This window comes from Tachypleus tridentatus, chromosome 13, assembly GCF_004210375.1.
Source record: "Tachypleus tridentatus isolate NWPU-2018 chromosome 13, ASM421037v1, whole genome shotgun sequence".
Taxonomy (NCBI): Eukaryota; Metazoa; Arthropoda; class Merostomata; order Xiphosura; family Limulidae; genus Tachypleus; species Tachypleus tridentatus.
The window spans coordinates 184834538-184847247 of record NC_134837.1 but is presented as its reverse complement, the minus strand read 5'-3'; the positions used below and the strand labels follow the sequence as shown (position 1 = coordinate 184847247).

The window sequence follows — 12710 nt, the reverse complement described above, 5'->3', positions numbered from 1 at the left end:
AAACAATGAAATATGTATTTATTAATTTTATACTTTTTGCAGTTACATTCATTTGTAGGCCTAATTTCATAAATTCAACTTTTAACATGAACTCTGCAATTGAAAGATTAGTAGTGTTTAAAAATAATGTACCTGTGTCTCTCATTGTTAGAGAAGTATCTTGATTATTACAAAATCATGATTAGCACATGTTAGTAGAGTGTGAATTAAATTATAACATTAAAAATATAGATTACAATAATACATTTGTAACGATCTAAAAATGCTACTGCAACCAGGATGAAACATAACCACTTTATTAAGTATAACGGCAGAAATCTAAACAAAAACTTTGAAACAAATAGATACAAATTTTATCACTTATGAAAAAATTAGTAAGCCAATGTCAAGCCAGAAGAAGGTACAAACGTTAATAAACAATACAATATAAATCTCAATGTGTTTCAATGAACATCAAAGGAATTAGGAAAAAAGTAACTAGTAGAATAAATAACCTAATTCAGTAGAGAATAGTTCAATGTTTCAAAACTAAACCACTTCTCAATACCAAGAACAATATAGAGTGATAATTAACATTAATCATTTTTAAATATGCCACATGAACTAACTTGTTTTCTAGATAAAAGAAGGCTTTTTTTAACTATTAGAGTACGAGGTTACATCTCAAAAACTACACAATATTTCACATTCCCCTCTTGGGGAACTAATGTCAATTTCATACCTAAAATCAACGAGCTCTTGACAAAAGACGAATTAGCGCTTTAATAAAACTAAAAGTTCCTAGTTTAATTGGCCCATCATGACTAGGTGTTTATTGCACTCGACTCATAATCTGAGAGTCGAGGGTTTGAATCCCCATCACACCAAACATGCTCGCCCTTTCAGCCGTGGGAGCATTACAATATTACAGTCAATCCCACTATTCGTTGGTAGAAAGAGTAGCCTAAGAGTTGGCGGTGGGTGGTGATGTCTATCTGCATTCCCTTTAGTCTTACGCTGCTAAATTAGGGATGACTAGCGCTGTTAGCCATCGTGTAACTTTGCGCGAAATTCAAAACAAACCAAAACCAAACTTAGTTGAATAAAATGATAGGAGGAATAATAAATTAATGGTGAACACAATCATAACAAAAAAAAAATTGCCGTGTCACATGTTGATGATGGCTAAAAGAAGTAGAGTTGGTTGAGAGATTAGGAAAAATAACGGAAAGTTGAGTTTCATTTTCTATTTATTATTTTTCTTTCAAGTATTTATTTACGAACATGGTCTAATATGATACTTGTAATACTCCTAACTTACTGAATACAAAAAAGTAAAACGTAGTATGGGAAAATATAAACAAATAAGGTGAAACGTGACGAGAAATTTCCAAGCACATTTTAACTTATATCGTTGCCCTCTATTCGAATAATTTCACAACATGCGACTAGAGTCGAGTCACTGTAGGCATTAATTTGGTAATTTAGTCGCACGAAGGTGTATGTTTATTCTGGTGATCTGTAAAGAATTTCTTACTTTCGGTTACGTAGGCCAGTAAATTTAAAAGCAAGTATCTGTTTGTGTGTTGACTTCTCACTGTGAATTAGGGTTAATATTATCCTATAACTTAATTTCATTAAAACATTGAATATTAATATAATTAATTCCGGTTTATCGCTAAGTAACTGATGGGCGTAGATAGGTGAGTCCGATGTAATACTTAATTGACACAAGTGAGGGTGACAATGTTAAAATTTAAATTTTAAATATAAATTGAGTTCAGTGAATTTTTAATTGTGTTATAAATTAATATGTGAAAATCTGAGAAACGAATTTTATCACATATCTTTTTTTTAAACGACTATGAGCTAGTATTTAAGCCATAATCTTTTGATATTCATACGTGCGACACCGAAATAGGATATGTCTATAGCCATAGTTTAAACATGATTATACGACTTTACCTGTAACATTTGAATACTAGTTTAAATTTTGCAGTATAAACATATGAATGTGGAAGCCAAATAGATAAATAAACGTTTTAAAAAGTTTTTTTTCTTTTAATAATAAAATTGTGGATCTATTTTAAAAGGAAAACAAATTGACTCGATTACAGTGTAATCACAAGGGAGTGTAAAGTATGAGAAATTTGGAACAATATTCCAGTTATGCATTAATAAACTGTATGGATGGTTTAAAATAAAATGTAGAGCTCTGAATAAAACAAAAGGATCAGATTAAAGTGCTAGTGAATTGTGCAATTAAACAGCTTTTTCTTGTATCATCTGTGGTAATGTTTGGTACCATTAATAAGTTCATTGTTCAGTTGTCAGATTCATTTGTGACTTCTGTAAATGTAATGTAAATTTCTCTTATTATTTCCATTTGTGTGTGTGAATTAATATATTACTATTAGTTTGTCTCTTAATGAACATTATCATGATGTGGAGTTGTTGAAGTGGTTTTGTGAAGAAACTTGTGCTCAAAGAATGACCAGTGTCAAGAGCCAGTAGAGTATTTAGTGACTGATATAATTGGTAAAGCTGTAAATAGATCCACTCATGCTTGAAGCTCATAATTTTGGTGTAATTTACAAACATTCTTATGTGGTCAGAAAAGTTGATTAATGGTAAGTTTCAAGTATTTTTCTGTAGGTACATGTTGTTACATTATGGGAAACTAAAAATACACTTTGTTGTCTCTACAGTTTGTGTCATATTTATATTTTCACTAAGTGAAAGATCCCTATCAACCATGAGTCTTCAGTGGATGCTCATAGCTGGGTTTTTGTATGCTGAGATAGGCTTTGTGATTTTACTGCTACTTCCTTTAATTTCACCTACAAGGTAAGATTACATTTAGTGTTAACTCTTTCTTGTCTAGCAGAGAAGTTTGAAATGTCTACACATGGAAACTTGTTTGTAGAAGATCTATATTTACCTTAAATCCTACTCATCATTGGCATGTACTGTCATGTAGTAATGATCAAATATTTTAAATCATGCAGTCTATTGTTTTTAAAAAATTGTCTTTCTCTAAGATATCTTTGTTTTTTTTCTATCTTGGTTATACTTCTTTTAGAACTAGTTTTTGTTGTCGTATTACTACTCTTCTAATCTTTGTCTGCTCTTTTTACTTGAACAACAACAAATTTCTTTTGACACAAGAACTTTTCAATTTGCTTCTAAAGGTGGCTTTACTTTTACTTACTGAATCACCACATGAAACATTTTTGATACGTATTTTGTTGCTGCGGTAGACATCAAAGGTTTACATGTGTGATTTCTTCCTTCAGTGTAAATGTTTTCTCTATGCAGTTTTCTGACTTAGAGTACAAGTGTTGAACTTTAGTATATCCATTCCATTTTGTACCCAGCTACATATTTATGTAGTACATAAATATAACTGTATTGATGGTATTTGCTTTAATGCTTTTGAGATGGATCTAATATATCTACGGAACCTTATCAAAGACTTTCTTGAGTAATACACTTACTACACTGGTACATAAGAATTTTATCTTAATGAAATTTGTATTGGTACTTTTGGTTTTATATAAGATTGCTGTAAACTAGTTAGAGATTTCGTATTTTGAGCTCATTACTATCACACTGACAGATTGCTGTAAACTAGTTAGATATTTCACATTTTGAGCTCATTACTATCACACTGACAGATTTCTGTAAACTAGTTAGATATTTCACATTTTGAGCTTATTACTATCACACTGACAATGTACCATATCCTTCTTTCACTAACTTTTTTCTATAACATTTTGCTTCTCTCTTAGCCTAAAGAGTTGTTCCAGAATTTCAGTTATTTTAAGGTCTTACTCTTAGGAATCAATCTTGTATACTATGAAAATTCATGTATTTGAAATAAGTTTTTACTTCAAGTGATTCAAGAGAAATTATGTTGTGGGAGAGAGCTCTGAGAAAGGACAGTTCAAGGTTTGAAGGGGTAGGGGTTGAGAAAGGCTTGGGATGGGGGACATAATTAATGTTTTTATGGTGGCTACAAGTTTGGAATCTGTAAATCAAGATGACCTTTTTATAAAATGAAACAAACTACAGGTACTATGACTAAACACAAGTTTTAAAACATGGAAAACTTGGGTATAAAAATAATTACTTTTCTGGCAGTGTTGAGTCTGTAATAGTTTCCTGCCAGGTGTGTTGGAAGCTGCAACATTGATAAAGTTTAAAAGTAGGATTTGACGAGTATTTTAGAGATAAATACTGGATATAAGAAGACATTTTGATATTTAGTTGAAAAATGGAGTAGGCTAAATAGCTTGTATTATCCATAAGAAATGATGAATGAAAATGGTTTATGCTATAACCTTTTTTGATAACATTTTGTCTTTTAAGTTTGCTAAGTAAGAATTTGGAAAACATACACAACTGTGACTATTCATAGCTATTGTTTGTTTCCTCGATTGGTTAAAATATTTTGTTATCTGTGAAGACATTAAAATTATCAGTCAGTCAATATTTTTTGTCTTTATTTCTCTTTTCATCCAACCAGTTTGTGTAATTTCAATAAATTAGTGTTTTATCTAAGATAATGAGAAAAAAAATGGAATAATTTTTCAAGTTTATGTAGCGTATAATATTTATGCATGTCTTTAATATAAATTAATTTATCTAACAACATTAAAAGTACATTAGATGACTTTATGGAGTCTTTATTTAAAAATTAGTTAAGAAAATTAGGTTTAAGTATGTGTATTTATAGTAATAATGACTTGTTACCTCCAAGAAATTAAGAACCATCTAATAATCAAACCAAAATGTTATTTAATATTTCATCTGTTAGATTTTACAGTATGCCAGTAATGTCTTAAGATACAGTAAAGTCTGTTTTTTTTAGACATGTAAGATTCTCTGCTTTGCACTGAATCAATATACAGCTTATTTGACCATTCAAGTTTAGATAAAAATCACTCAGACCTGTTATTTTAAATCTTCATATCAACTATCAGAACCTATAGAAAATAAAAAGAGAAAGAATCTCCAAATTAGTCACAATTTGATTGTTTCTAACCTATTTTTCAAGACTAGTAGTAAACTGGTTTAAGAACTAAACTTTTTTTTTAATAAGACTGTTTACATCATATAATAATAGTGTCTTTTTTACTATACACTAGATGGCACAGGATGTTCAGGTCAAAGTTTTTTCAGGCTGTGACAAACCAAGCTAATGTCTACTTTACTATATGCATTGTTGGCCTTTTTCTTATTTTTCTTGGTAAGTGTTTTAATATTCATTCTGAGATTAAATCTACAGTTTTGCACATGGGAAAAAGTCTAGATAAAACTAACAGTAAAAAATATTCCTGTAAACATATTGAAGTTAAAAATGTTTTATGGAAACATAAACCTAATCCTTTATTTTAGCCATACTAAAAAATACAAAAGCAAGTCTTATTATATATTCTTTTATCTCTAGTTTGAGCAGATTAAATAAAGAATGCCTTTTAATTATTAATCAAGTACGTGTAACTGTAGTTATTGTGTGAATTCACGTCTTGTAGCTGCTCTGCATAGAGTATCTGTCAGTACTAGCCATGTCATCTGTCCTGTGCTTTTGTCATGTGATTACTTTAACTGGATTGCAATCACTCCATGACATGTGACCCATTTTCTCCAGTCACTATCTTTCTACAACCTTCTGTCTTGACGTCAGTCAGTTTTTTTGGTTCTTGTTTGTTCTGATACAAAATATTCAGTTTCTCTTGTGTACATCAATTATTAGAGTACACTTTGTTTTAACAATTTTCAGTACTTCTATATATGTGTTATACTCTGGCTTTTTCAAAGCATCCACATTTCCAATGATTCCATTTTGGTCCAAAATTCTTTTGTGTTCAAAGTCTCTCTAGCATACAGAAAAAAATAGTACACAACATTTCACAAGTTTCATTTTTTTCTATAACCTAATGTTTCTTGTTTTTAATATGGAAGAAATTTGCTAATGCAATTTCTATTAATCTCTTGACTTCTTCAGTTGTTAGTTCCTTTAAGTAGACATATTTATCCACTGGTTCTAGTGTGTGACTGTCCACTTTGTTGTTGATTAACCTTTTCATTTACGTCTCCTCACAACCATGGCTTTTGTCTTTATATACTCTTCAAAACAAGAAATGCAAAAGGGATATTTTTGTTATTTTAAAGAGAAATATATGTAATAACGTTACAAACTCAGAGTATGTGATGTTACACATGTTAAGACACTGATTGTCAGACCAAAATGACAATAAAAGTTGTGCACTTTAAAAACGGAGGAAAACATTGGATTTTTCGCCAAAATGCATGCGTGTCCAATACATTTGTTTCAGAGATCTGCATGTTCTGCAAGTGCAACATGTGCAAAATCCCTATAAAAGTGATGGGTTCTCGGTTTCCATAGCTCAGTGTTAAGCCACCGACACGCAATACAGTTACGCCAAGACTGACTGAAGCACAGTGCAACAACGCCATTGGTCTCTTGGAAGCAGGTGAATCTCGATCAGATGTTGCCAGAGCTGTGAATGTCCACCCAAGCACATCACAAGGCTATGGAAGTGTCACCAACAACATGGATCGTGACCGTCCACGATCTGGCAGACCTCGTGTGACCACGCCCGCACAAGATCGCAACATCCGGTTACGTCACCTTCAGGATAGGACCACCACTGGAGCGTCTACTGCCTCAACCATACCAGGGCTGCGTAGGATTTCCAATCAGACCATACGCAATCGTTGACGAGATTCTTAGGCCCCATGTGCAACCCATCATGGTGAACGTCAACAATGTTTTTCAACATGACAACGCCCATCCTCACACAGCCCGACTCACCTCTGTCTTCTTGAGACACCACAACATCAACGTTCTTCCCTGGCCCTCCAGATTACCAGATTTAAACCCCATCAAACATCTTTGGGACAAGTTGGACCGACGTCTGCGACAACCTCAACTGCAGACTATACCTCAGCTTGCAGCAGCTTTGCAGGCTGAGTGGACAGCCATTCCACAGGATGTGATTCATCATCTCATCGCTTCCATGGGCAGGAGATGCCAAGCAGTTATTGATGCTCACGGGGGGCATACTCATTATTGACGTTGAGTGACGTTAAACTTCAACTAGTGAGCGTGGACTTCGCCTTTGCAGACTTTGGATGTTCAGCAGTGAATGTGCAAAGTTTCACACATGTCATACAGAACTACTTGTAATAAACTTGTCAACAATTTGTCTCATATTTTGCCTTTTGCGTTTTTTTTTTTTTGAAGAGTATATTAATGTTCAATCCATTCTCTAAACTTTTCCTACTCACTAAGTTAGTCTTAGCACTGTATTGTTAGCATATTATTGTTGGAAGCTCATCTATTTATCCCTTCTGTGTAAACGTTGAATATTTTTATGACTTTCCTTCAAACACTTTTTTGTTCCCAGTACATGTTATAGATGAATCTTACATCTCTATTGTTTGTCACTCTTGTTTAATGCATTGATTGTCTTTTAATATGGTACGTCACCTTTTCTCACGTGTGTATATATATTTTTGTTTAGTGCTACTCTCTATATGCAAACATTTTTTTCACGTATCATAAGCCTTGCACTTCCATGCATACCATAATTATCATGGTTTAATTGCATCTCAAGCAAATCATAAGAGGACTCTTCATACAGTAGGAATGTGATGCACCTCCTGGTGCACGACTGATTCTACTGAACTATCACGTCTCATAGGTGTTGTGAATGTGCCCTCATCATATGTGTTAATATTGTTCGTGATCATTTGTATCTTTCACTACTTTATTAATTTTAAAATTTTTCAGCAATGAGATTTTATTTTTATATAAATTATTTTCAAATTTTCATCATTTTATCATGAATACTGAAGTTGTGTTTCCACATTGGAGGTTCTACCACCTGCTATTGGCACAATTGCAGAGGCTTAAGGGGTGGGAGGGGGACTTGACTGAGGAATTTTTTTTACCCCAATTTGTTAGGAGATTGAACATTATTTGAGTGAACTTTCTCCTGACAGTACTGCACTCCTCCTGAGCCTGCTGAACCTGTTTGTAACTACAGGGGTTTTAAGTCTCTTTCTGATAATGCTGTGCTTTCCCACACCTCTCGTACAGAATCTACTGGGCCTAATTCAGTTCTTTTTTAGCCACGATTTTTCAGATGTTCATTTTATCTATTTCCCCAATTTTTTACAGTTCTATTTCTTTATTACATTCCTTCATCTCAGTATTTTGTTCTCCTTTCTTTTTGATGTTGAGGTTCACACTGAGCATTTAGTTTATCAGTTGTAAGCTGTTGCTAGCACACCTTGCCCTCTACAAGCTGTGTCTCAAGTTGTCTTGGCTTGTTATCAAGCAAATAAAACATTTCTTCATTCTCAGTAGTTAGAATCACTACTACCAATAGGGGGGCTTAGCATGATAATGTTGTCCACTTATTCTAGGTCCATTTTTTTTCATTATTTTGTCTTAACTTTATAACTATTCTTCAGTACTTGTCCACCACACACCTTTTATCTGAGGCACTTCACTGATCTCCTGAGACATTTTAGGTTGATACCTTGCCCCTTATTACTTATATACTGGCATAATTATTCTCGTCAGCTCTATCTCTTTACACACTTTTTTTTCTGTTGTGATCTTCTGAAGAGGCATACTGCCTTTTCTCAAGTTTGTTGTTTACCATTCACTTACCTTCTGGATCTATGGATGACTACCTTTTCTCCAACAATCAATTTCTAAAAATATTCCTGAAACTTTGTGATTTGTGAGGCAACATTTGATCTTTTCATTCTTGGTGTCTCTAATGTCTCATCTTGGGCCCTTGAAATCCCATGTTCCTGTTTCACACCTGACATCTTCCTGTTCTTTACCTGTTCCTTCCACTATGGGTTCCATATTCCATCGTGTTTATTGATGCAAGTCTTATTGTCACTAGCAATACTGGTGACTGTCCTGTGGGTTCAGGTCCAGTGTGGCTTGTGTGACCAATTCTGTTCTCTAGTGAGAATTTGTAACTGATCATTGGGTTCTTTAGATATTGTCAGAAGGACAATTCATTTCCATGTTCATATTGTCTCCTGTATGTGTATCCTTTTTATTACTGTGGGATTTTACTACCATTCTATATCTGTTAGAGGAAATGTACTTTTCTATCACAGATCTATCAAACCTGTTAGTTCATTCTCACTATCAGGTGTGCTGCCTTTCTGGGATTGTAAATGACCACCAACATTGGGTGACTTCACTGTATGCCAGTGATCCTATTATGAAATACTATACTTCCATAGCCAGTAATATTTCTAGAATGCCAATCTGTACATTCTTGTTTCTCCTTGGTGCAAACAGTAGTTTCAGTTTGTCCCCATGGGTTTGTATACCAGTTTTGCATCTTGCTCTTTTGCTTGCTTTTTGCTCTGTATATCTTTTGTTGAGTGATCAGAGCTTTTGCCCAACCTACACATGCTCAGGTGTATCCATTTACACCACAACATGGACAACTGGCTTATGTTAGTTCATTCAGAAATAGTCTTCACATTACATTTGTCTCCTGTCGTAAGTTGCACAGGTTGGGTAGATTATCAAGTTGGAGGAGTGTTTTATATTTCCTTGTTCAATATCTTGTCCATTTGTGGGTTTTTTCAACTCCCACCTCAGTTGTGCCCAACTGTTTCCCCTTCAACTCCATAAATGGAACTTTCAGTTTTCCACACCTTTGCTGCTCCCTCTCTTGCTTACGAGGTATTATCACTTTCTGGGGATAAGGGGCTTCTCTGGAAGCAATTGTTTTTTTGGATCAGGCACATAGTGATCACTTCAGTAAACTCTGCAGAACCAATGGACTCTTCCTCAGGATCCCTTGAATTCTTCCATGACCCTCCCTCCTTTCTTCACTGACCATCTGCATTGTTGGATTTACTGCTTCCTCATCATCATTCATTAATACTTACATATGTTGTTTTTTTTGGGTGGGTGGATGGAGGTTGATCAGCAGGAGGCTTCTGGACAATGTTCTACAACCAAGTAATCTTACCACATCAACAACTTGGAGCTTTTGGTTGTATGATGAGCTTTGAATCACTTACGTCTTGCAATCATGAATTGCTTGTTGTGATCCATTCTGACAATTCTACAGTGGTAACTTGTATCAACCACTGAGGTAACCCCCTTTTCATTTCCTTTGTGGCCAAATTTTGCATCTTTCCTTGAACCCATATATTTGGGATACGTTTTCTGGTATTTTGTTCTCAGTAATTTCAATCTTATGGTATATTGTTTTGCCAGACCGACAGAATTTATCCCTCAGAGTGGTCCCTTGATCCTCAAATGTGACCCATCTTTAAGTCATCCCAGAAAATCATACTCCCGATTGGAAATACTGTCTGTTATTTGCTGAACATCTTTCGAACCATCCTTCCATTTCTATTTATACAGATGGTTCGAAATCAGGTGACTGTGTGGACTCTGCCATGGTTATTGTGGCTCAGTGGTTGCATGTATTATCCCCTGGCCCATTTCTCTCTAACATCTATTTCTATCCAGTCTTTCTGGATACTGGGCAATGTTGGTATTTACAGGAACGAGCTCACTGACATCACAGCAAAATCTATATGCTCTGGCACTATCACTACTGTGCCTGTTCCATACATGGACCACGGTTGTATATTCAAGGCTCGGCTTCATGTCAGCTAACAGTAAACTTGGAGTGAGCAATGCAAAAACAAGCTTTTCCAAATATAATTCTACATTGGACTTTGGCCGTTTTGCTTCCGTAAAGATCGGAAAGAGGAAGTTGTTCTAACTATAGTACGCATTGGTCACAGTTTTTTAACTCGTTTTCTTTTATCTGGAACTGATGCACCAATGTGTAGTCTGTGTGACACTCAAATCACAATAAGCCACATTTTACTTTCTTGCCATTGTTACGACTCAATGATGACACCGTTTTAAACATGTTCTATCCTTAGGTTTGTCCATAACGTTAGACAGTGTTATTGGTGATGGTGACACTGTCCATCTTGGAAATGTTTTTAGTTTTTTAAAGGCCATTAATCTTATTAATGCTATTTAATTTTTTTAATTTATACATTAGACCTTTTTTAATGTGACTTCCTTTTAAGAATCACAGTCCATCTAGTTGGATTTGAAATTAGAAAATGGCCGTAACAGCAAGTTACTCAAAACCATGACTGGAAAGACCAACTTCAGGTGACTAACACTGCTGTTTGAACTACCCGTTAGTCATCCTGGCGAGTTATTATAAAACTTTGTTACAGGTCTTTCAAAACTTTTTTTACTTTTTGAAATTAGCCGTAACATCATATAACTCAGAACCAGGACTGGGAAGGCCAACTTCAAGTGACTGACGGTGGTTTTTGTACTGACCTGTTAGTCTTACTGGCGAGTTATAATTACAGTTATGCTGCAGAAAGTCCTTTATGACTTCTATTACTGTAGTTTTTCCCTTAACATTGTAGACTAGATGTAAACATTGGTTTTATGGTATTTGTATTATTTTTAAACTTTGTTTTGTTTTACCTTAATTTCCTTTTGTGAATTTTACTAAATTTACTTTTAACTTTTTACCAGATGTTTGGTGCAGATAGCCTAGCTACTTTGTGCTATAAAACAACCAACCAACCAACAATTTAGCTTTATAGAAATTTATCAAAACATAAGGTGTTCCTATAATGAAATTCAGTGAAAATATGAACAACATATGTTCTTCTTATTAAGTAACTAACAGTGGTGTAGAACAGAAGTAATTGTGTTGCATTTCACCCAATTATTCCTAGATTGTATGGTTACATCATGTTTTATTTGTGTAAGATTTTGGTATAGTTGTGCTAGAAATATCTAGAGCTTCAAGACAAAATTGTATTGTGCAGGTATTTACTATAAAGGGTGAGAAATGGTGATTTAAACAATTTGATTGTAATAAGATTTATGTAGAAATATGATGTTAACTTCTGCAGTAATAGTGCTCAGAATTTGTTTATTGTTAAATTAAAAGCAAGAGAATAGGCAATCTATGCTGTGCCCACCACAGCTATCTAAACCCCACAATTAGCATGAGAAACCTTCATACTTGACTAAGTCCCTTGGGGTTGTAGATCGGAAAGAATGTAGATGTAAGGTGAGAGTGATATGTGAAGGTCATTAATAACATTGTCACTCAAGATGTAGTTTTGCATATTTTATTATAACAAAATACATCTATTTTTAAAATCTATTTTAGTCTTAACTATTAATGATAAAATTTATTATAGGGAAATCAATAGCTACCTTATTTGTTGTCAAACCATTAGAACAATACCAGTTTAATGATGATTTAAAGCCACTATGAAATGCATTGCGACTTTTTTTTTTAACTACACGTTAATAGTTTATTTGGTTAAGTTGTTGGTGTATTCTGCTTATATTAATGAAATGTGATTTTGAGCTGTAGTTTTACAATAAAAGATGCTTTGCCATTCATATGTTGGTTTCATTTGCAGGTTCTATTCGTGAGATGAGGAAACATGCTGAAGGCAAAAAGCTGGAAATGGAACATGGGCACTTGGATGCAGAATTACAACACAGTGTTCGAATGTTTCGGGCTGAGAGGAACTTTTACATCTCTGGGTTTGCTCTATTCTTGTGGCTGTAAGTATAAACAAATATGTTATGTTTGGACCCAGTAATAACTGTTCTGTATCACTTGATATATACAACT

The 12710-nt window shown here is 34.1% G+C and overlaps 1 protein-coding gene across 2 annotated transcripts in view; it reads left to right on the top strand.

The window, feature by feature from the left end:
- Positions 1–1392: 1392 nt before the first annotated feature.
- The window catches only part of LOC143239940 (B-cell receptor-associated protein 31-like), a 33256-nt gene continuing 21938 nt past the window's right edge, over positions 1393–12710 (top strand). Inside the window, exons 1-4 of one of the 2 annotated variants that reach the window (XM_076481613.1) lie at positions 1393–1546; positions 2688–2826; positions 5130–5230; positions 12493–12640. In XM_076481613.1, coding sequence (XP_076337728.1) covers positions 2735–2826; positions 5130–5230; positions 12493–12640 — 341 coding nt within the window. In that variant the 5' untranslated portion in view covers positions 1393–1546; positions 2688–2734. Of the gene's footprint in view, positions 1683–2687; positions 2827–5129; positions 5231–12492; positions 12641–12710 lie in introns of both variants that reach the window. The other variant, XM_076481612.1, reaches the window with a different exon arrangement.